This window comes from Chaetodon auriga, chromosome 16 (assembly GCF_051107435.1).
Source record: "Chaetodon auriga isolate fChaAug3 chromosome 16, fChaAug3.hap1, whole genome shotgun sequence".
Lineage (NCBI taxonomy): Eukaryota > Metazoa > Chordata > Actinopteri > Chaetodontiformes > Chaetodontidae > Chaetodon > Chaetodon auriga.
Window position 1 is genome coordinate 1,165,001 of NC_135089.1, and position 22,679 is coordinate 1,187,679.

Consider the following 22,679-nt stretch of genomic DNA (forward strand, 5'->3'; position numbering starts at 1 on the left):
AAAATCACTTTTATCAAAAGCAAAAAAAACAGACGAGTTTGAACCTGAAAAGGCTTCATTCATCAGGTGGAGTCAGGTACCAGGTGAGGACCTGAGGATCTAGTGCCACCAGTTTCTACACCTCTTTGATTTGTGACCCCACAAACGAATCAGGGTCTACTTGTGACACCGAGACTCATCTGTGGGACATCAGCTGCGACAAGAGGACTTTTCTTCGTGAGATCATTTCATCTGAAGGATTTAGAGGCCGGAACAGATTTAGGAGAACAGCGTCACACTAAACCAGCTCCGCAGAATGCACTAACATGCACTAACATGCAGGCTAATGCTAAGCTAGCTCCATGATGGTAGAGGCGGTAAAAAAAAACTCACCGATCAAATTCGGAACGAACAAGAAAATGTTCTCCTGTGCCATCTTTGAGGTTTAGGGCGTTTCTGGAGGCGACACGTCGTCTTTTAGTCTCAGTAAACTGTCAGCGTTGACTCGCGTTTGACTGAAAAACTCACTGCAGTCGACAGATCGATTTTTCTGAGCGACGACTTCCTCACAGCAGCGTCTGTCAAGCGTCTGCTGGCAGCCACCACCAACAAGAGCACGACTTCCGCCGAGTTTTCATAATAATAATAATAATAATAATAATAATAATAATAATAATAATAATAATAATAATAATAATAAAAAGCGTCATCCTGACTGATTTGCTGCTTTTCCTCTCAACAATTTCAATGGTCTAAAGGTGTTTGGAATCATGTGGAGCTTTGGACTGTTGGTTGGACCAAACTAACAGGGTGAAGGTGTCACTTTGGGCTCATTGGATCGATCAGTCAATGGAGATCAATGGATCAATGGAGATCAATGGATCCAGAATGAAAAGAATCTTTAGTTAGTTAGTTAGTTAGTAAAATGAGCTCCACCTCAACCAACTCCAACAGGAACATCCTGCTGAGACGTGAATGAGGAGACACAATGATCTACAGAGACCAGAGGACAACAGACACAGAGACACAATGATCTAAAGAGACCAGAGGACAACAGACACAGAGACACAATGATCTAAAGAGATCAAAGAAGACAACAGACATGGGACAAATTACTGCACTCAGTACTTTGACTTTAATTCTTTAAGTACTTTTACATACTTTTACTGAAGTAACATTTCCACTGTAGGGCTTTTATTTGTAACAGAGTATTTTAACATTGTGGTATCAGTGTTAATATTTTGAAAGAAAATCTCTGTTTCCGGTCTGTGGTTCCTGTTTTTGTCTAACTTGATGACGGCAGTGATCACGTCGTGTGACGCAGCTCACAGCGTGCAGCGCGCGCGCCTCCCCTTTAATACATTTCTGAGTGAAACAGATTGAAGTTATTTTTAGGTTTTTCACCCCAGAGGTCACCGGAAGTACATTTCCTCCAGGAGAAGAAGAAGAAAAAGACAAAAGTATTTCATGCTAAAAAATTAATAAATAGATAAAAATGAATAAATAAAAAAGAATTTTGACCGATCATGAGCATTTTATTTTTATCTTGCTTCACTCATTACACCTGAGCACGTGAACTGCAGGTCATGTGATTATTGAAATATTAATCAGTGATTTTATTTATTCATTAATTCATTTAGTCTGGACACAGAAACTTGAAGAAATTCAGATTTAAAGTTTGAGTCACAGATGAAAGAAAAAAATCACTTTGTGTCTTTTGTTTCTGATAAAGCAGAAACTGAATATTAAGGCAGAGAACTGATTCATGGTGAGACAGAAAATGATCATCAGCCACATGAAAACATTTAAAGTTCTTCGTTCAGTCTGCAGCTCCGTGTGTGTCGGCTGGATCTGTTCTTACTATGAAGCTCAGCGGACATTAATCCTGTCATGACGTGTCTGGAAATGGAAAAATGTGGAAAATAAAATGCAGGAAATCTGTGCTGGAAGTTCAAATAAAGTTCTGTGGTTTTGAATCAAACTTTATGAAGCATCAGTTCATGTGTGAACAAAACAAACTCAAAACAAACTTCTTTTTTTGTTCATTTATTTCTCCAAAATGATTTTACGTTTCTGTACAGATCGTCTCTGAACTCCAACATTTTGCATCGAACCTGAACATTTTAAACTAAATCCTCCTCTGAACACATCCTCATCCTCATCCTCATCTTCATCCTCACAGCTGTTCCTGTCAGTTTCTGAACCCGCTGGCTTCAAACAGCACAGTCGGGATGTGTTTGTGTTTTGTTTTTTTTGGGGGGTGGGGGGTGACTTTATGGACCACATGACAGACAGCGAGGACTAACAGAATGGCATTCTGGGAAATTTGCTTGTTTGCCATCGAGTGGTGGACAGACAGGAGGAGAGCTGAAACGAGCAGTTTTTCACATCTTCCTCACTGCGTCCGTGCGCTTGGTAATCGTTTTTCCAACCTGTCCTGAACGCACCGCAGTCAGACAAGTTTCTGCTTCACTCAAACTGAATCACAGCTGAAACGATGATCAGTCACTGAAACGCAATCTGCAACTCAAAACAACTGTTTCTGTCACTTTCCAGCTTTTCAACTGAGAATTTACTGATTGTCTTTTTGATGAGTCCATGAACTGAACATCTTTGGACGTTTGACCAGATAAAACATTTATTAACCCATCAATCAGTAACAGTTCCAGGTTAACAATGAGGGGCTGCAACGATTTTCATCACTGATCAACCTGCAGATAATTCTTTATTTTTCCAGCAAGTCGATTGTTTACTCGATAAAAGGTGAGAAAAAAATGTGTAAAAACGCTCTAAATAATTCAGGAGACGTTCAAAGGTCGTTTCACCAAAAGACCAGAAACGACAAACCTGTTCACTGTGAAACCAAAGAGAAAAACAGAAGCAGAATATTTCAGTATGTTTGTTGTGGAAATGACATCAAAACACTTAACGGAATATTTCTGAGTTGAGAGAGTCGATCGATCCAGGAAATTCAACCAGACGTTTTTCATTATTTTCACAGAGAACGAATCATTTCGAGATGACGTGACTCTGGAGGACAGCAAACGGCAAAATTTCCCAAAATGTTCCTTTAATTGTGACATGAAAGACAGAAATCCTGATGTCAGTGAACTGCTCACCGTACCTGCCGTTGGACGGACACCTGAGGTCGTCCGTCCCGCAGCAGAAATCACTGAGGACCGTCACAGAGAAACAAAACGTACAAAACGACGCACTTAAAAAAAGAAAATCAAAGTTGGCAAAATGAAATCTCACGTTCAAACGTTCTGTCGAGGATTCTGGGGGACGGGGACAAGTTCAGATTCCCAGCAGACATTTCCGTCCACAAAGACCAACGTGTCTCCGTGTGGGATTAAAGTCCAGCATGTCCTACAGAGACGAGTCCAGAGGGGGGACACAAATAAAAAACAGCTTCCACTTTGATTCTTGTCACTGAAGAGGACGCGGACGAGGACGCTTCCGTCCCTCCTGTCCTCGTGCAGCGTCTCTCGTCGACATTTGCACAAAGAGAAATGAAACATTTGACAAAGAAATCTGCGTTTCTTTCCACCCAGACATTCTTTTACTATCAGTGCAAATGAGGTAGACATGACAGACAGCATCAGATCGCACTGAGGACAGCTTCCTGCGGCGGAGACACGTCGGATTGGACGGACTGTCCCCCGGCAGGAAGTGACCACATCATTTTTCTACCCATTCGGACTGTGCAAAACGAAATGGACATGAGTGTTAAAGTGGAACCAAAGAGGAGAAGCTCAGCAGCCGGAGCCTCAAAGTGTAACATCAGAAGAACGACTGCAGGTGAAGCGGTCACGTGACCAAGTTCAAGTCACATGACCAAGTTTGGAAAACACAGAAACTCACAAGAAAAAAACAGAAATGATTAAAACTCAACTCATTGTTCTGAAACGCTTTCATTCATTTTCATGGCTCTGAAAGGAAAAACGGCTTTCACGGCTGTTTCTGTTCACGACGATGAGGAAGATGAAGACGTGAAAGAAAAGAATGACAGAAGAAGACGAAGGTTCATCTAAAATCCAAAAATCTGATGAAATAAAAACGACTCCTGATAATGAGCTGAGTTTTCTACGTTTCTTCTTTATGACTCAAAGTCTTTTGAAATGACTGAATTTTGGCCTCTTTGGGGCTCCGTATGCTGCAGCTCAGCGTGTTCGTCCTTCGCGCGGCGAACACAGCGCGAGAGACGTGAACTAAGAGGAGGAGACATGAACTAAGAGGAGGAGACATGGCACCAAACGTAGTGAAGGAGTGGACGGCGCCGCGTCGCTCCGCTTTAATACTGGCTCAAAATAAAAAGAGTAAAATCAAAACGCAGCTCAGAACTGAAGACTCCTTCCCTGAGAGCGACAGGAACGCTGGGAAATGGAGTCCTTCTGTCCTCCTTAAAAACACTAATAGTTTTTCTTTTTATAGCTCTATCACAGTAACATTGCGCTTATTCCCCACCTAGTGGTCAAAATTGGCAATTACACTTTAAAAATTAGCATACGACATAAATATTCCAGCTGCAGCAGAGGTAATAATAATGATAGCGTCTATTTGTCTGAATCTAGTACAAATGGTTTAACTCACGTGACAAAATAATCATTATTATTACTCTAACACAGTCTCAAAGTTAGTGCTTTTATGTACACTGGTAAGTACAATGCAAGTCAAAGTGTTTGGACAGTGAACAATCTTCAGTTTACCTGCTACATTTCCACAGGTGTCTTACATTTATATGCAGTTCTATAAATAGGTCGTGTGCATGTTCGCCATACAAATGCCGTCTGTACACAGGCTCCATGCACTGAGCTGGACTCATCTGTAATGTCACATGTACATCGTATCTACAGAAGCAGAGCAAACTGTGGAGGAACAGGTGGAGGTGTAGGTGTAGGTAAGCTGCACGCATGCACGCACGCGCGCACACGCTCTGAGCACAGGTTTAGTGCTCGGCTCACTCAAAAATACTCTCTGGCAGCGTCCCTTTAAAGGAGCACTGCGACATTTTCTTATTGGCCGTTTGAACTCGGCTCAGGTGAGTCTGAGCGTTCAGAGCAAAAGCTGGAGGCAGAACCTGAACGACACCTGTGTGATTCAGCAGGTTCCCAGTCTGATGACCAGTAAACCAGCAGCTCCCAGCACTGTAGAAAGCTTCAGATATTCACGTTTGTGTGTGATGATGCCGTTTGAGAACATCTGGAGGGCGAGAATCAGCAGAGACGTGACGAGCGATTCTTTATCGGTACGACGCTGTAACGCGGCACTCTTGAGGCGGCGGCAGGTGAACGTGTGAATGAAGCAGCTTGAGTTCTGAACGGCCTCAGACCAACGAGCTCACCTGTGAAAAGGTCACGCTGCTCCTTTAAGAGGACTTAAAGGGCAGTGGCAGAGTCGTCTCGGTCGGCCGACAGACAGATGGCAGTGTTTATTTCATCGTCTCATCACTACAAATTAAAGAAGACCCCCCCCCCGCTGAACGTATGACACACTCAGAAATCAAAAAACCGGGTTTACAGTTAACTGTTATTTACATAGTTACAGTGGTTTTGAAAGCACCGCAGGCCAACAGGAAGCTCCACACACCTACTATAAACCTGAACCCTGAAGGTCTCACACCTGAATCTCAACGTGTCCGCCGGCGACTCGCTGCAGCTGAACCGTCTCGCCGCTGTGCGACCACTCGGTGGACTTTTCGATTTGTTCAGAAAAAAATCTGGTCTTGGTGGGCGGGGCTCGTTCATTTTGTTTTCACTGGTGGACGTTTGTTTCAGTGACGGGTGGAGGAGGCGGGCGGCGGTCCTCGGGGTCTTAATACTGGTGTTTCTGCTGCTTGCTGTGCCTCTTTGAAGGCTTCCTCTCTTTCCGTCAGGACACTCTGAAGCCCTGAACTCTTCGGGAAAGGAGACGTTAAAATTTACACTTTTAAAACCTTTTTTTTTTTTTTTTTCAGCTCCCTGAAGCCTCTGAGAACACGCTGGAAGCGTCTCGGTCTCGTGGGCCCGGTTCTGCTTCTGTTCTCCGTTCTCGTGTGGAACCCTCACAGAAGCAGAACGACGCTCACGGGTCGAGCGGCGAGGAGACGCCGGCGCCTTCACGAGTAGGAGAGGTGAGAGCCGTTAGAGATGTGAGAAGTGACCGACGTGCTCCGGCTCAGGCCCCCGTCGCTCCCCCCGCCTCCCGGCCCCCCGGAGGCCGTCCTCCTCAGGGGCTGGGGGCTGTTCCTTAGGGCCATCAGACCAGGGCCCCTGACGCTCAGGCCCCCGCCCCCGTAGCCTCCCTGCGACGATGAAGAAGAAGAGGCAGAGGACGGAGGGGAGGAGGAGAGGGAGATGGGGGGAGGCGGAGGCGGGGGAGGCAAGAGAGCCAAGGACTGGGAGGAGGCGTGGGAGGAGAGGTGGAGGTGGTGGTGATGGTGGTGGTGGCCCTGGGAGTGATGGGAGTAGTGGCCCCCTCCCCCCCCCCACTCCCTGGCCCGCTCGCGCTCCCTGCCGTCGCGCTCGTGGCTCTCGCGGTACAGCTGCGGCGTGCTCTGGTGGTGTTGGTAGTGCTGAGGGAGGTAGTGCTGCTGGTGATGGTGGGAGGAGGACGACGAGGAGGCGGAGGAGTGGCCCCTGCCGCTCTTGTGCGGCTCGCCGTCCCTGCCGAGGCCGTGGGAGGAGGCGACGGACTCGGCGCGGCCAAAGCCTCCACCGCCATGGTTCTGGCTGCGCCACGACGGGGTCGACACCGAGTTCTGGACGCTGTGGCTCCAGTGGCTCCCGGAGCGAGGGACGGGCCGGGACGGCCAGCCGCCGGAGCCCGAGGAGGGGCTGGGGGTCGGGTAGCCCTGGTTGAAGGCCTCGGCCGGGATGCCGCTCAGCGCCATGTTGCTGAAGCCCAGACGCATGCTCTCCGAGTCGAAGGCCTCGATCTCGTGAGCCTGACGCTCGAGCAAAGTCCGGATTCGCTCCGAGCGTTCGTTCTGCAGGGAGAGCATCTCCTCCTCGATCTGCCAACAAGAACCACAGCGTCAGCGCTGAAACCACCATGACAAAAAAGCACGGCGGCGAACACCAGCGAGCAAACAGATCGATTCTTTACTCTGAAGGATTCGACGTGTCTGATTCTTACTGCTGAGATAAACCAACACTTTCAACACGTCTTCAGCTGTGAGACGTAGAATGAACAGACAATCAGCAGATTCATCAATAATGAAAAGAATCATTCGTCACATCTGAAATTTCTTCAAATCAAACTCATTTGGGATTTTGTTTTTTGGATTTTCTTCTTCAAACAGCCTCACAGACAGACGGACGGTCGGTGTGCTCGTACCCGTTGCTCCAGCAGCGCCCGGCGGATGGACACCCTCTGCTCCAGGTCCTTCACCTCTCGCTCGTGCTGGGAGTCGGTGTGGATCTTGATCTTGCTCTGGTAGGCGTTCAGCAGCTCCAGCTCCTGCTGCAGCTGCATCCGCAGCACCTGGTACTCGGCCTCCTGCGTCTCATCGAGCCGCAGCTGTGGATCAAAAGGGACGAGCGTCAGGATCGTCAGAGCGCCGCGAGATCACAGATAGTTTATTCATCAATGATGTGCAGCGAGTTTCTTTTCTCCTTTTCAAGTAACTATCAACTAAAACTACATCAGTTTGATCTGTTTGGTATCGACTAGAGGTGCAAATAACAAATATCCACCTAGACTTCTTCACGTCTTTTTGTCCATTAAAGTCACGTTGGCGTATTCGATCAGTTCTTCGTTTCAGCTCCAGTATCTGTTTCTGCTTTGTTGAAAACTAAAGCTGCTCATGACTGTTGTCCTGAGGAGCACTGAGGTGGTGCAGTGGCGGTGCAGTGGCGGTGCAGTGGCGGTGCAGTGAAGGTGTAGGAGGTGCGCGGGGGTTTCCTTGCCTTACTCACAGCCTGTGTGGACAGCATGTCGTTGATGGAGTGGTCGTACTGCTCGGCCAGGATGGCCAGCTTACGTGTTTGTTCCTCTTTGAGGCGTTTGAGGACGGCCTTGTGGTCGGATTTGGGAGTGCTCTCCAGCAGGTGGTTCCTCAGGGCTTTGTACTGACGGGTCTGGATCTTACAGGTCTCCTGGAACTGACGCTTGATCTGCAGCTCTTTGGACTGAAACCAGGTTTTAAAGATGATCATGATAATGATAATGATGTTTTCCACCAGAGGTGACAAATGATCTCATGATGCCATCACTCTGAGACCTGAAGATAATCCTTAAATCACCCCCCACCCCCGACCCCCCAGGTCTCCTACATACCTTGAGGCTCTTGGGCTGCTGCCGGACCTCCATGGCGTGTTTCTGGCGAAGTTCTTGCTCGCGACGCTTGTTGTACTCCATCTGATTGGTCAGCTCGGTCTGATGCTGCGTTCGGATCAGCTCGGCTCGGGTTCGCTGCACTGAGCCCAGCTGCCTGAACTCCAGCTCCTGGGTGGACTCGTGGTGCCGCAGCAACATGGCGCATTCCAGATCCTTCTGGGTCTGCTTCTTGTTCAGGTCCTGGCGGAGGACGAGACCGAGGTCAGAAATCCAGGAGGAAATTTAAACACTGAATTAAAGGACGGGCCCGAATTTGAGGATTATTGAGATGTGACTGAACCACAATCACAACCTGCTCGTTTCTAGATGAGAAGAATCGAAAGAAGACGACCGAGTGTCAACGCAGACAATGAGTTCATCTCCTCACAACAGCCGTCAGTAACTACACGGAATCACAGCTGTTTGGAGGCAGCCTTGTACTTTGACTTATATTTATTTAAATTTCCACTGAAATATAAAACGATTGTTGAGCGACGGTTTGGACGAGTCACAGATGTTCTCTGACTCTGAGTCACGTCACTGTTTCGTACTCATGCAGCTGTCTGATGACACACAGAATCGCCTACATTCAGTGAAAACACACACTTTGTATGACTGCTGATATCAACCAGTGTGTGTGAGCTCAGCCTAACGACCCTGAGCGCCCTGCGTTGGCGGGACGTGAACCGTGAGCACGCAGCTGCTGCACCTCTCTCAGCAGGTCCTGCTCCAGGTTGTGACGCGCTAGCAGCATCTTCCTCTTGTACTGGCGACACTGCAGCTCGTAGTACTGCCTCTGCCTCCTCAGCAGGCTCGCCTCCTCCTCCGCCTGCATTTGCTGCAGACACTCCTTCTGACGGATCAACCACTCCTGCTTCTCCCGCTTCGGGGTCAACTGGTTCTCATTCAGCTCCTGTTCAGACAAAAAGAAAAGAAGAAGAAGGTCGATCAAACCCGTCGAGTGCAGCCACAGCCAACTGTCTGTCACCACATCCAAATGAGCTGCAGTGCTGAAGAACCACGTCCAGTGGACATGAGGGAACCGCTACCATGAGCGAGCAGTGCGCTCTGGTTTGGGAAGGATCCTCCTTCATGAACCCCTGTGCTGAATATGTGAATCTGAGCTAGCCGTTACCTCTTTCAGCTGCTCCTTGCGCTGGCGATACTGGCGTTTCTGTGATTCCAGTAAACCGGTCAGTTCTTTCTTCTGCTGGCCAAGTATGTGCTGCTGGAACTTCTTCTCTTCTGTTAGAGCCGCTTTCGTCTGCAGGAGGACACAAACACATCAGCGTTCACGGCGATGGTGTCAGGTGAGCAGCGTGGTGTGTCTGAACAGCTCGACAGCCTCACCTCTTTCTCCAGGATGGCCTGATGCTTCTTCACCAGTTTGTCGGCTTCAGTGGAGAAACTGTTCCTCTGGTTTTCCAGCTCTTTGTCCAGCTTCAGTTGGTGCTCGTCCATCTCCGCCTTCAGCTTGTTCTCCAGCCCCATCAGCTGCTTCTGGTGCTGCCGCCTCATACGTTTGTAGCCGGACATCTGCTCTCGCAGCGCCGAGCCCTGCTCGTGTTCCTGGATCTGACGGGTGACCTGGAGGACGAACACCGATGTGAAACAGAGAGAGTTTGTTCAGCAGGTCTGTGAGAGAAGTGAAGCTGCTGGCACACAGACGGTGCTATCCAAGAAACTGTGGCGTGAAGGCGTCTTCCTGACACCTGAAGCTGAACCGTCAGGATCAGGTCACTCGAATCAGACTGAGCTGTCACAGAGTTTAACCTGAAAACATCTTGAGACTTCTGACACAACAACACAAAGACCAACTGAAACGCTCAGGAACAACGTTTTTATAACGCTAATAAAGCACAAGAATGAAGTCACAGACTTACAATCCTGATTCACTTTGTCTCTGCTCTAAAACGGAGGATTAAACTAATCCTTTTGATGAACCAATAAACCGACAGGCTCGGCAGAGTGAACTCACCAAGGAGGCGGTTCGGATGGTGGCGAAGTGGTCACGGTTGCGATAGTAAGCTCGGCGGCGTCCAGCTGAGGGAGCCTGTGGTTGGTCCATCTCTGGCTGGTAAGGGTCATCGTAGATGTTGTCCTGACCCTGAGGAGGAGGAGGAGACACACAAAACACCTTATGAATTGAGGTGCACCTCTTTTCTCCTGATTAGACTTGACGGGTCACAGGCCAACGTGAACTTAATGCTCTCAGATCAACATCCCACATTTGCAAAAAATCTTCAATTTCTCATCAAACAAATATCTATAAACGATGAAGAGCACGAAGCAAAAGGACTGGAGCTGAACAGCAGAGACCCTCCCTCGGGCCTGGTCGTGGGGGTCCTTACCGTGGGCCGGTGGATGATGGAGCTGTTGGAGGTGACGGTGTGCTCGCCCTCCTGCATCATGGCCATCTCGCTGCTGCTGTCATCGGAGGCGTCGGCCAGACTGTTGACCGAGCTGCTCTGAGAACTGGCTGAGATGGACATACTGGGCACCGACTGGGAGCTCTCCATGCTGTTGACTGTGCCCGTCCGCAGCAGGTACTGCTCCACCTCCTGAAAACACACGCTTTTTGGGTTACACACCTTCAAGTTTTCAGTTTTTGTCGACGTGCTTCAGGTCTTCTCTCGTGTGGTGTGTTGTGTTGTCATGCACTGGTGCACCACAGACGGAGAATTAGCATTAGCTCATCGTTAAGGCTCAGCCATGTCAAAGGGTTTCATGTTCAGAGATAGAAACACATCGAGAAGCTGCGTTTTCTGCTCCTCCTGCGCATCAATAAACACAGGAACTACATGAAAAATACAAAGTCTAAGTTATTAATTTTAGCATTTTAAGTAAAGCAACTTTCTGAATTTATTAAAAATGCATCCTCCATTTTCCCCTTCCTCCCCACTGCTCATTCACAGCCTTCATCTTCCCCTCTCCCCGTTCCTGACCTCCTCATCCTCCCCTCCCTCGGACACCGGGCCGTTCTGCTGCGTCTCCTGAAAGAGGATCTTCTTCATCTTGCGGTACTGCAGGTTGTCCAGCTCCCGCACTGCATCCTTGGTTCGTGCAATCAGGTCCATGATCACCGTCAGCGGACGCTCGCGGCACACGAAGCGATGCTACAGGACGGAGACGACAGATGAAGCACGACGAAGAGCAGGTATACGTGTGTGTGTGTGTGTGTGTGTTTTGGTGTCACTGGATGAAGAGTTCTCACATTGAGTTGCACATCCGAGGTAGGCCGGTCCTGGGGAATCTTCTGGAGGCAAGAGTCAACAAAGTTGCGGAAGGAATCAGACCTGCGGAGAAGTATGGGAATATTTATTATCATTATTATTATTACTATTATTTGAGGCTTTTTTTATTTAGTCGTGACAGATTAAGACACAGACAGGAAATGGGGAGAAAGAGAGAGGTGTGACACGCAGCTAGAATCAGGTAATTCAGCTAACGAGGAGCACCGGGATGCTAACTTATGTCCTAAAAATAACTCAGAGAGAAGACCTAACAGTCTCTGACAGTCCGTTAGTATTATCATATTATTATTTAAACATTATTCAGAGATATCAGGTCGTTTTCTCTCTGTCACAGTTTAAATGTCTCTTTGACTCATGGAGTCACTCCTCTGAGCCTGCAGGAGTCCCTGAAGACAAACAGAGGTTTGACAGAGGTATGAATGTGGGAGAAGTGTAAAGATCAAGCCTAGAACAGAGGAGACAGAAAGCCTCTCACCAGTGGTTGGACTGAAGGACGGGGCTTTCATTCTGAGCGATGTGATATAAGGCACTCATAGCATTCATGTTGAACAGTGGGGGCTTCCTCTCGGCTGTGGGGAGAGCACAACGTCAGAGACCTTTGCTTTCATATAAACTGATGCCTGCACACTGCAACACACACACACACACACACACACACACACACACACACACACACACACACACACACACACACACACACACACACACACACACACCCAGCTCTATGCAGGTGATGCCCAGTGACCAGACGTCCACCTTGCCGTCATACTGGCCCTCATCCATGGCCAAGATCACCTCTGGGGCCATCCTGACAAGGAAAACACAGCAGACGTCAGCGACACACAACATTTAAGACTCTCTTAGTGCTGTGACACTGTTTCTGCACGTTTATTGATCCTGCACGGCAGAAAAACAACACATCCAAAGATTTAAGACTAAAAGAAGATTAATGAAAATCGACTTGAAGTTTGCATGAACACTCACCAGTACGGAGTCCCCACGAAGGAGTTGGCCGGAGCCACGATCGAAGCAGAACCAAAGTCCCCCAGTTTGACCTGACCGGGCTCCGTCAGCAGGATGTTTCCCGCTTTCACGTCCCTACAGAGGACAAAGACACGTTGAGCATGCGTAAAGATGCTGCATGCAGCATTTTTAAACATCAACACACTGACTAACAGCAAGGCATTGTAGCTCTCAGAGACAAGAAACACAAACGGGCGCCCCCTAGAGGCTGCTAATGGTCTCAGCAGTACATCCAACTATTACACATCCAACCATCCATTACTGCAACACACAGGATGTGTTGCAGTAACCTATCAGAAGAAGAAGAACAAGAAGCAGAAGACGAAGAAGAAGGAGAAGCAGAAGAAGAAGAAGAAGAAGAAGAAGAAGAAGCAGCAGCAGAGGAAGCAGAAGAAGAAGAAGAAGATCCCGGTGTCATTGACAGAAAGAGTAGAACGTGAGGAGGTGAAAAAGATTTTACCTGTGAATCATATTGTGAGAGTGAAGATATGCTAATCCCTGCAGTGCACCATGGGTAATAGCAGCTATTTCTATTTCCTGGAGTGGCTTTTTGTGAACTGCAACATAAAGAGCACAAGAAGAGTCACAAACAACAACCACTGACTGAGAAACAATGAGGTGCGACAGTCTTCTGGGGTCAGACTGACCTTCGAGGAGGTCCGAGGCCGAGCCGAGGCAGTACTCCATCACCAGCTGAGGGGACAGTTCACAGCACCATCAGCACAACACACAACACGCTTTACATTCACGTCTGACAGCGGTAAACACACATGTGGAGAGCGGTGGAGGGATCCTCACTTTACTGCAGTGCAAGCAGTAATACCACAGTGGACAAATACTCTATTACAAGTAAAAGTACAACAGCATTAGCATAAAAATATACTTTAAGTATAAAAACTATTCATTATGCCAAACGACTCCCTTCACAATAATGTTCAACACATCCTAAATTATTTGCTGATTATATTTTGTTTTACTAACCAGAACTGAAATGCAGTAAAGTAAAAGTACAATACTGCAATATTCTGTTTCAATCCCAGTAAACTGAATATATTTGGGTTTTGGGACTCTGGTGATGGACATTTTTCATTTTTCTGACACTTGTTAAACGCAACTTTGAATCTAAATCCAGACAGACAGCAGGGCGTGAAAGCATTAGTGGCAGCCTGAAGGTCATCAGGTCGTCGCGCTCATGTGATTAAAACGTGGACGATGGGATGCGCGTTGTCCCACTGACGCCATCATACGTACCCATGCTGTGTGCTCCTTCAGGTAACATCCCCGATACTCGATGGTGTTTGGGTGGCGAAGCTTCTGCAGGAACTTCACCTCTTTGATGATGTCCTGCCATTTCTGCACACGGACACGAAGCACTCAGTCTTTATCTGGACTCACAGCAGATTTTCTTACTAAATATTTGAGTTACCGAACCAGCAGCAGGCTGTTTTCCAGGCTTTAAGATCTAAGATGAAGCCATTTAAAAGCAGCGGTTTCTTTCTGGTTGGTCACCTCATTTGTCTGCTTGCCGCTGTAGGACATCTTCTTAATGGCCACCACCTCATTGTTGCGCACATCTCGGGCCTGTTGGACGACAAACTCAGTTATCACACGTTAAACAGGTGCGGTGAAGAAAGCAGCCTTCTCAGAGGAAACCGGTCACTTTTTTAACCTGTATTTGTTTCGACTGAGCGCTCAGACAGACAGTCTGACCTGATGGATTATTTCACTTCCACCTCCCAGATTCATCCTGACGGTCTGGGATCGATTCTGCTTCTCCAACCTTTAGGCCACAACGGCCCCAACCTTTACCCTCAGTAGTGACCTGGTTACTGTATGTCCATCCTGAGAGATAAATGGTTGATTTAAGAGTGGAAACAGATATTTGGACATCTAGAAGCTACACTGTGCACGCTCTGGTCTTGGTCCAAGTGTGAACTGAGTTATTTTGAATATGAGGCTGCATCTCTGCATGTGATGATGTCTCATTAGAGCCACCTGCTCTGCTGTCACAGGGATTTAAAACACAGATTAGAAACATGAGCACGGTCAAGAAACCAGCCTCATCCTGGAGAAATCACGTTTCTTAAATTCTCTACCCTGATTACAGAAACAAGGTCCACATTATGTTAAAGCTTAATGGGGAAAGCAGCTGTAACCTGGTTGCTTGAATGCATGTAAATGACAGAATATGAACAAAGCACCATCGTCTTCAGTCAGTCATCATCAGTGTTCATCTGTTAGGACTCAGTTCAGCCTGAACGCGGAGAGAAGAGGCTTTTCTTCTTTACATGCTGCTTTTGGCCAGTCTGAAGCCTCATTTAGCAGCTATTTAAAATATCTCTCAGCTGTTCATTTACTGCTGTAGATTAAGGGCTTTTTATGAAGGTATGAAATATCTCTTTGGGCCACTTGGTGGCGCCAAAAGATCCATCCAACATGTTCAGTGACAAGAGAACAAAAACATACAGAATGATCCATTTGACAGCCAAACTACATCATTCATTTTTTTGGATAAAACACTAATATTTCCTCAAATCTATTGCAAGTGCTTAATCCTCCGAAGGGCTTAATCCTAAATCCCAAGTGAGGATGGACCAGACGAAGGATGACGACGTGAAGTCAGTCCAACCAGACTGTAAACAACTAAATGATGCATCATTACTGTTTCTACTGAGAAATGTTCCCAAAAAATAAACAAATAACTATATAAAACACAGAGTATTCAAGTGAAGCCAGTCAGTAGAGACGCACAAGCGTATTTAAAACAGTTTGAACACTAAATAAGGCTCTTTTAAGCCCTGACTGATGTTTTCAGCATTTATTTAAGGTCAGTTTGTCCACTCTGACACACAAAGTGGACACAGAGTCTGAGCTCTGACGAAATACAGTATAAAGCAGTGGCACTCTTGTTAAATTGATGCAAATTGATGCACATCATCTATTTTTGTAGCACATCTCTAATGGCCTTTTAAGGATCGGCTGAAACTCAGACATTCAGTGTGGCAGTGAGAACACTGTGGAGGTGTTAGTCTACCACACAGCCTGAAGAATAAAGGTAAAATGAGATGCAAAACGTTCCCACTGTTGTCCCAACTCGGCAGCGAGGTTTTCAGATTCACAGGTACCTGATAATGATAAGATGCAGATAAGACAGAATTCCTGTCTTTCAGACACACTGCTCAGGCCTCCTGGGCTCAGGGAGCACGTCTCAGGGAAATTCTTGAAAAATCAGATAAAGATCTAAACAATTAGATTTTCTTTAGCACCGTATCAGCACAGAGTATCTTGTTGCTTTCTATGTGCACACAGAAGAGGAAGCTACCAACAAACAAGTAGAAGATAATCATCTTCTGACTGCATGTTGGAGCTTCTACCAGCTGAGAACACGGTTTTCTGTGGACTCCAGACCTCTGAATCACAATCCACATCAGATTTATTCAACTTTGCTGCTCCTTGATGGTTGTTTCCGCCGGTTGGAGGACAGTTGACCAATTAGAGCATGATTAAGAACATCCGCCTCATCTTCTTGCGCAGCTTTCTGGCTGCATTAGTGACTAAAAGCGAGACAAACAAGCATGTGGCACAGCTGCAGCAGCTCAGGAACAACTCAAACTCTGCAATGTGTTTAATGGTCAAAACGTTCAAATCACTGTCCTGGTCACTGATTCCACGGCTTCCTGACAACTGAAGAGGACATCAGCGGGTCAATCAATCAGTCGCTGCGAATCAGTCAGGTTACAGCTGTCAGTTTGTTTCATCAGAGCTGCTCGTCAGACAGTCGAACAGCTCTGGAACCCCCCCTCCCCCAACCTGACATTCACACCCACTTCACATCGTGATTGGCAGCTGTGTGGAGGTGAGAAAGTAAGCAGAGTACAACGTCTTCCAGGAGACAGTGTCTGGAAATGTGCTGTTATGCACAGGTTTAAATGGTGTCACGTGTCCACCCCCCCATCACGGCCGGCTTCTCTGCCTTCGAGCGTGGCTGTTCAGAACAGGTACAAACACCTGGTCGGACAGCTCGCTCCTTTCTATCACCACAGGGCCTTAACACGAGCACAATATCATGCTGCATGAGTGAAAAAGGCCGTTAAGTCTGATTTTCAGGCCGCATCTCGTTGACAGATTGTCCAGACGTGTTAAGGCTGAGCTGAAAGAGAAGGCAAACATCTGCAGCCAAACATGGATGGACGTGATGTCCTACTCACAAAGTAAACAGCTCCAAAGCTGCCATGGCCGATCTCACGGAGGTCGGCGAACAGCTTCTCCGGATCATCTTTGCAGAAGAGATCTGCCACCTCCGGGTCCTTGAGATTGCCCGCCCGTGCACTCGAGGGCATGGCCAGCGCCTGGACGAGCGGGGAGAGGACAGGTTAGCAAAGAAAGACTGCAGCGAGGAGAGGACACGCTCAGGTTAAAGGTCAAAACAAGGCGACGCCTCTGGCCAAAGTGCTTTTCAGTAACATCACTCTCAAATAAATCACAGTTATCGTTATTCACTGTAAAACAGTTCCTATGATATAATTCAATCACTAATGCAACTTCAAAAGTCTCCTCTTTACTCTCTTTACTGGTTCGCCCCAATCTGCAAGAAGAAATACGAGAACATCCCATCATACCTGAAAATATCACCATGTTTTATTTCTGTTTACAGACTCTGCAGATCTAAACAAGTCTTTAAAAGCATCAGAAATATCAACCATTTCCTTGTGATGTGCTGAGAAAGACGGCAGTCTCTCCGGGTGTCAGAGCAGGTTCCCGTCCCGTGCTCTGAATTTTGCTGAAGGAAATACTCTTTGGTTTAAATTTGGATCTTGGACTGTGTGCCCATTTTGTTTTTGAAGGACGTGAAGCGTCTGTTTTCCACTTCAGTTGGGCAGAAAACCATCTAATTAATGTGTTAAACATGCTGGAAAATGCATTCTTGTACTCTTGTTAAGTGACCCATTTGTCAAATTCCCTCATGCGCACCAAAGTCAGAGACTTCATCAGCTTCCCTGATATTCAAAATCAACGGTGCATGTCTCAAATATTCTGCAATAGTTCAGGAATGTCACAACTGGCTGCTTTCGGTGTAAATGTTTGGAGTTATCAAGGGCTCTGCACCTCTGTGCTGTTAGAAAACAGCCTTTATCTCCCACAGTTGATCTATCTGGGACAGTAACCAGCTGACAAGTTGTGACACGAAGACATTCAACACTGAAAGGAGAAGCCGGGACGCTGAAACTGTGAAAGCCTGAAAAACTGGAGAGAGCGAGTTCCAAACAGAAAGGGGACATGAACGGCAGAGAGTGAGCGGGGAGACAAAATGGCAGCTGGTTTCCACAAAGTGCACTTCAACATGAATGGATTTCAATTATTAAGCGTTCAGTTTGGGCTGGAACTCGTAACGTGGAAAGCATCAAGCCTGCGAGGGCCGAACAGCTTCCAGAGACAGAACATGTAGCTACAGTCAGCGCTTCAGGTCCACTAACAGTCTGACAGACGACACTTAGTGTACCTCTTTAGGATGGTAAGATGCAAATTAAGACAAATCTGCCAAAAAAGAGACCTTGAAACACGTGCACTTAATGGATATTTACATCAAAATAAAAATAGAGTTTATTTTATAAAATGCAATCTCATACAGACTTCATGGTGTTACTACATACATGTCTTCACTTGTTCTATGACAAAAAAAAATGAACACCGGTGCCCCCCTTTCAGGATTAAAAAATCAAACCCCTAACGGCTTAAGTGCGACTTGGGCTCCATATTTCTGTCCGAACCGAACCGATTAAGTAACCGAACCGGACGGCGTTCATGTAAACTGACCTAAGCCATAACCACGGTTACAGCTTTCCAGGTTAACCTGATTGCATGAGTCTGACCAGCAACGATTTTACCGCGTCAAACAGGCTAGCCCAGCCAACGCGAAGGGACCCCACACCTGCTTCATTTCTTAATTTTTGTCTGAACCTGGCCGGAGCCGTCGGCTCAGGCCGGGTATCCGCCCTCAGAAAACTGAAGCAGAGGCTGCTCGTCTTCCACGAAGAACATTTCTACTGTCTTCGCCTTTCAAAGCATCAACCACGAAGGTCACCATGAGACTGTCGACAATATAAAGACTCACGTGTGAGAAAAGGCGCTGTGGCCACAAAAAGACTAACAGAATGAATTGACAATGTCAGTGTGATGATTTTCTTCATTTAAACGTTTAGGATTCGACATAAATAAACTGCATTAATTATGCAATAATGTTTGGTTACCATCCAACCAAAAATCATTGCTTTCATTATCATTTAAGCAGACAATTCTTTTCTCAATTAATCAATTAACTGTGTTGCCTGAAAGGCCAGAAAACAGTGAAAAGTTGTCTCAGAGCCTAAAATGATGTCTTCGAATTTCTAAATTTGGCATTTTTGTCTAAAAATTACTAAAACAATTACTTATCAAGACTGCCGCGGAGTAATCATCTGCTGAATCTGGGAAAAAATTATCTTTACATTCATTTACATACATACTTGACACGTGTGTTGTCTCATGTGTCTGCAGATGAGAGAGCAGGAAGCCTAACTGACAGCACTCCAGTTCTTCACCATCCAACTCAAATCAAACATCGGCATAAACAGACTAAATCCATGAAGATGAGCCAAGCTGACCTCCAAATCAATTCATCTGATTAAATCAGCCCCCTGAATGTGATCTCGGCTGCACACTGAGCCTAGCTTATTGACAAATGCAACTTCATTTTATAATGAGGTTAATGTAGCTGCTCATCCTGAGTGTCAGCTGGAGCCCTGAGGAGAGCCGGTGACCTAACGAGGCCTCCGTGATTCAGAGAATGCATGAAAAGACGGCCTCGGGGTTCCTCTTTAATGCAGCACTGCGAGGCCCGTTCCTTTTAAAGCACTGCCGTGTAAACGTGCTAGTAAATCTGTGCCAGACAAGGCGACAGATTCCCAACCCAACATTTCTTCAGAATGCAGTGAACCAATTTCCAATCATATATTATGTGGCACTCAGCGGCCTGATGGCGTTCAGTCCAAAGCAAGGAAGCAGCCTGCAGCTACTGTCCACAGTCACGAGAAAAACAACCAATCTGAAACCTGTGAGAGAAAAATGTGTTTGTCCACAAGAAGAACAGCAAGTCTTTCAAATTAGAAGGAGAAATAGGGCATTCTAATTGGTTAAGCCCATATGATGTAACTGTGACGTTACTGGTTCGGGTCTGGTCAGGGATCTTTATTATTCCATTCCTCTTTCATGTTTTCTCACTCGACACCATAAATTTTCACAGCACAAGAAATAAATTGTAGCTTTCAAATGGGGTCGTGTTAACTGTATCACAAGTCCATATAAATGACCCAACGCTTTGGTATTCATGACTAAGTGGAAATATTCTTAAAACCCAAGTTCACAGACAGAGACATGAACTGGTTTGTCGCTACAGCTGTCCACCATTTTCTGACTCCTCAGCTTCATGTCAAAATGCAAAAACCGCCAAATCATTCACCATTTTTGAAACGAGAAGCCATCTTGTATCTATTTTTGTCATTTTCCAAGGAACAGGGCTGTGCTCTCAAGTTAAGGCACACAACACTGGGGAAGCAAGTTCCCTCAACTTCCTACGTGGAAAACACAAAGTCACGCAAGTTCAATTCAGTTAAATTTAAAGGCAGCATAAGACGCTAAAAACAGAGAAGGAAAAGGGAAACAGGGCCCAAGACAGTTGTTCCTAACATAAAGGAGTGACGTGAAGTTTGGTGCCGAGTGACCACGATCACGTGGCTGAACTGACTCACAAACAGTTTTGCATGACAGAGGCTCCTTGTTGTGAACGTGGGGAACATTCACAGGAAGTGGCTACACAAACATTTGGAGGTGGCAAAAACAAACACCCCCAGAAACTTAATCGATGTGATCTCTCGTTAAAAAACAACAAGAAGCTGGATCACAAGCAATGACGTACCAACAATTTTCACAGGGCGTGGTTCAGTCTTCAGAGAAAAGTTAGTACAGTCACGTTAAGACTGAAAAAACCACAAACTGCACCACTAAGGACAATAAACACGTGTAAACTGGAACTTCCATACTGCAAACTGTAAACTACTCATGACTATGGAGGCATACTGAATGGAAACTGAATACTTTTCCATGATTCAATGCCAAATCTCCCATGCAGACATCTTCTTAATATCAAACTGAATCTCTCTGAAGTTGTTTAGGGGGAAAATGGGATTCTGGAGATGTGTGGCTTGAAAGCACTGCCCCATCACAGAAACCTCACATTTATTAAGTTAATTTAGTTTGCTCATTGCGGCATCTTAAATGCTCCCCAGAACACGCTGATAAACACCTAACCAACAGAAAGGAGTGTGATTCGGCTGGTTAGAAATGCTTTGGTCGCTCTCAGACATTATGTCCGTTAGCAGCTCAGATCAGATCTGCACGAGGCTCAGATTTTGTTTGTTGTGGTAAAAGTGACACGTTAAAATCCCAGATTCAATCCACCTGAATGCAACTTGCTGCATCACATAAAACTATGCTTTGTTTGTTCGTTAATTACTGATTTTATTAACGTGTTAACTTTAACAAATGTCGACATATCTTGAAGAAGGAAAGTCTAACTCTTCATGGCAGCAGTAGCGTTGGCTAATGTTAACCTTACTGGGTCTTAGCAGGAGTGATCGACAGACCCCCAGACATAAATGAACTAAAACCACATGACACTGTTTGACAATATCTGTCCTAAAAGCACCCAGGAAGTCGCCCTTTGTTGTCGTATTCTCACTGTATTGTGCCTCTAAATTGGTCATTCGATATGCAGAAAAATAGCGTTAATAAGTGAACAAATGCAGATAAAACGAGCCGTTAGAGCAACTGAGTTAACGGTTAGCTGCAGCAAATGTACACTATTATTCATTTACCTGAAGGCCTCTGAAAACACATCAAAGACCAGTGGGCGTCCCCGGACCCAAGTTTGAAAACCACAGGAATATAGCAGCTAGCTAAATGTAACGGTAGCTTTACTTACCGCGGCTTATTCTGGTTCCGCTCTGGAACGAAAAACAACTGTTAGTAGCCAAGCTAGCGAGCCTCTATCCTCATAGCCCGGGTCTCCTCTCAGCAGACAATCAGCACGACGTTTGGCCCATTTCCGCCGAAGTCCCTCCTGATTTCAGAGCAGCAGTGAAATAAATAAAAAGTTTGGAAATTATACGGCTAGCTTGGCTCGCTCAAACAGAAACTTTAAACTCACTAGTTGTCTCTCTAGTGTTACTGGGTTACTAGCCTTAGCTAATTGGCTAGCTTAGCTTTGATAGCTTGAAAGCTAACGTTAACATTAGCTATTCTACGGGGTGTGGCTGATATTTCTCCACGGTGCCACACTTCCAAGCATATTGTCCCGTCACGCCTACCCTTTTTAAAATATACTCTTAAAATTCGTCTTAATATGTGCGCCCCATCCTGAGCTTGGACTTGCTTCTTTCACCGTTTTTGTTCTTGCTAAATACAAGATGGCACAGACTGGTGGGGCGGGACTCAAGTGTTGACCGGAAAATGATTTGTTCTATTTCCTGTGAGGCTTCCGCTTCACAAATAAAAGGGTATAAATAAATCGACCTAGATAATATTAATAATCTGGTACAAAGGCTCCAAGGCTTGATTTAATGATTATTTTTTCCAAGACTCCGTATATGTTGGCCACATTTCACCGTGATGAGGCACAGCATTTTATTGTCTAAGTACTATGAAAATGTCCACTGTTCAAGAAGGAGTAAAAATCCATCGAGGACAGGACATGGCACAGCCAAAAGGTGCTTTCTGTTAGAAAATTAACTCACGGGAAAAGATATCGCCGTAGAAGAAAGCAGCTCTACTGGTCGAGACTCTTGATTGTGTTTTCTTTGTTTTGATACAAAATAGGCCGAAATGAGCCATTTTAAAACAAAGTGTTTCAGAGCATCTCTGGAACCAAATGTCCACAGTGAAGCTTGTCAGAGTGACATATTACTGAACACACATGTAACCTGGATAATGTCATCCTTAATCCTGAACTGAGACCAGTTTCAGTCTAGTCCATCTGTGTTTACCCCTGGGCATTTATTCCTGAACATCCGGTGATGGTTATTGTCAATGTAA

The 22,679-nt window shown here is 46.1% G+C and overlaps 2 protein-coding genes across 3 annotated transcripts in view; both read right to left on the reverse strand.

Annotated features, from left to right (window-relative positions):
• Positions 1-567, reverse strand: part of cdipt (CDP-diacylglycerol--inositol 3-phosphatidyltransferase (phosphatidylinositol synthase)) — a 3,945-nt gene extending 3,378 nt beyond the window's left edge. The window contains exon 1 of the mRNA XM_076752822.1: positions 373-567. Within this exon, the coding sequence (XP_076608937.1) occupies positions 373-415 (43 nt within the window). The 5' untranslated portion in view covers positions 416-567. The remainder of the gene's footprint in view (positions 1-372) is intronic.
• Positions 568-2,009: 1,442 nt separating this feature from the next.
• Positions 2,010-22,058, reverse strand: taok2a (TAO kinase 2a). 2 transcript variants are annotated; one of them, XM_076752819.1, is made up of 20 exons: positions 21,571-22,058; positions 16,763-16,903; positions 14,064-14,135; positions 13,806-13,907; positions 13,202-13,247; positions 13,015-13,111; positions 12,516-12,629; positions 12,248-12,339; positions 12,007-12,100; positions 11,492-11,573; positions 11,223-11,393; positions 10,629-10,838; positions 10,256-10,384; positions 9,628-9,864; positions 9,413-9,541; positions 8,987-9,190; positions 8,239-8,478; positions 7,878-8,090; positions 7,297-7,479; positions 2,010-6,973 (listed from the first exon to the last, which is right to left on the reverse strand). In XM_076752819.1, exons 2-20 carry the CDS (start codon positions 16,892-16,894, stop codon positions 6,077-6,079), a joined length of 3,444 nt encoding a protein of 1,147 aa, XP_076608934.1. In that variant the 5' UTR covers positions 16,895-16,903; positions 21,571-22,058; the 3' UTR covers positions 2,010-6,076. The 2 variants fall into 2 exon arrangements, with proteins under 2 accessions (XP_076608934.1, XP_076608933.1); XM_076752818.1 differs by having other exon boundaries at positions 7,869-8,090.
• Positions 22,059-22,679: the final 621 nt, after the last annotated feature.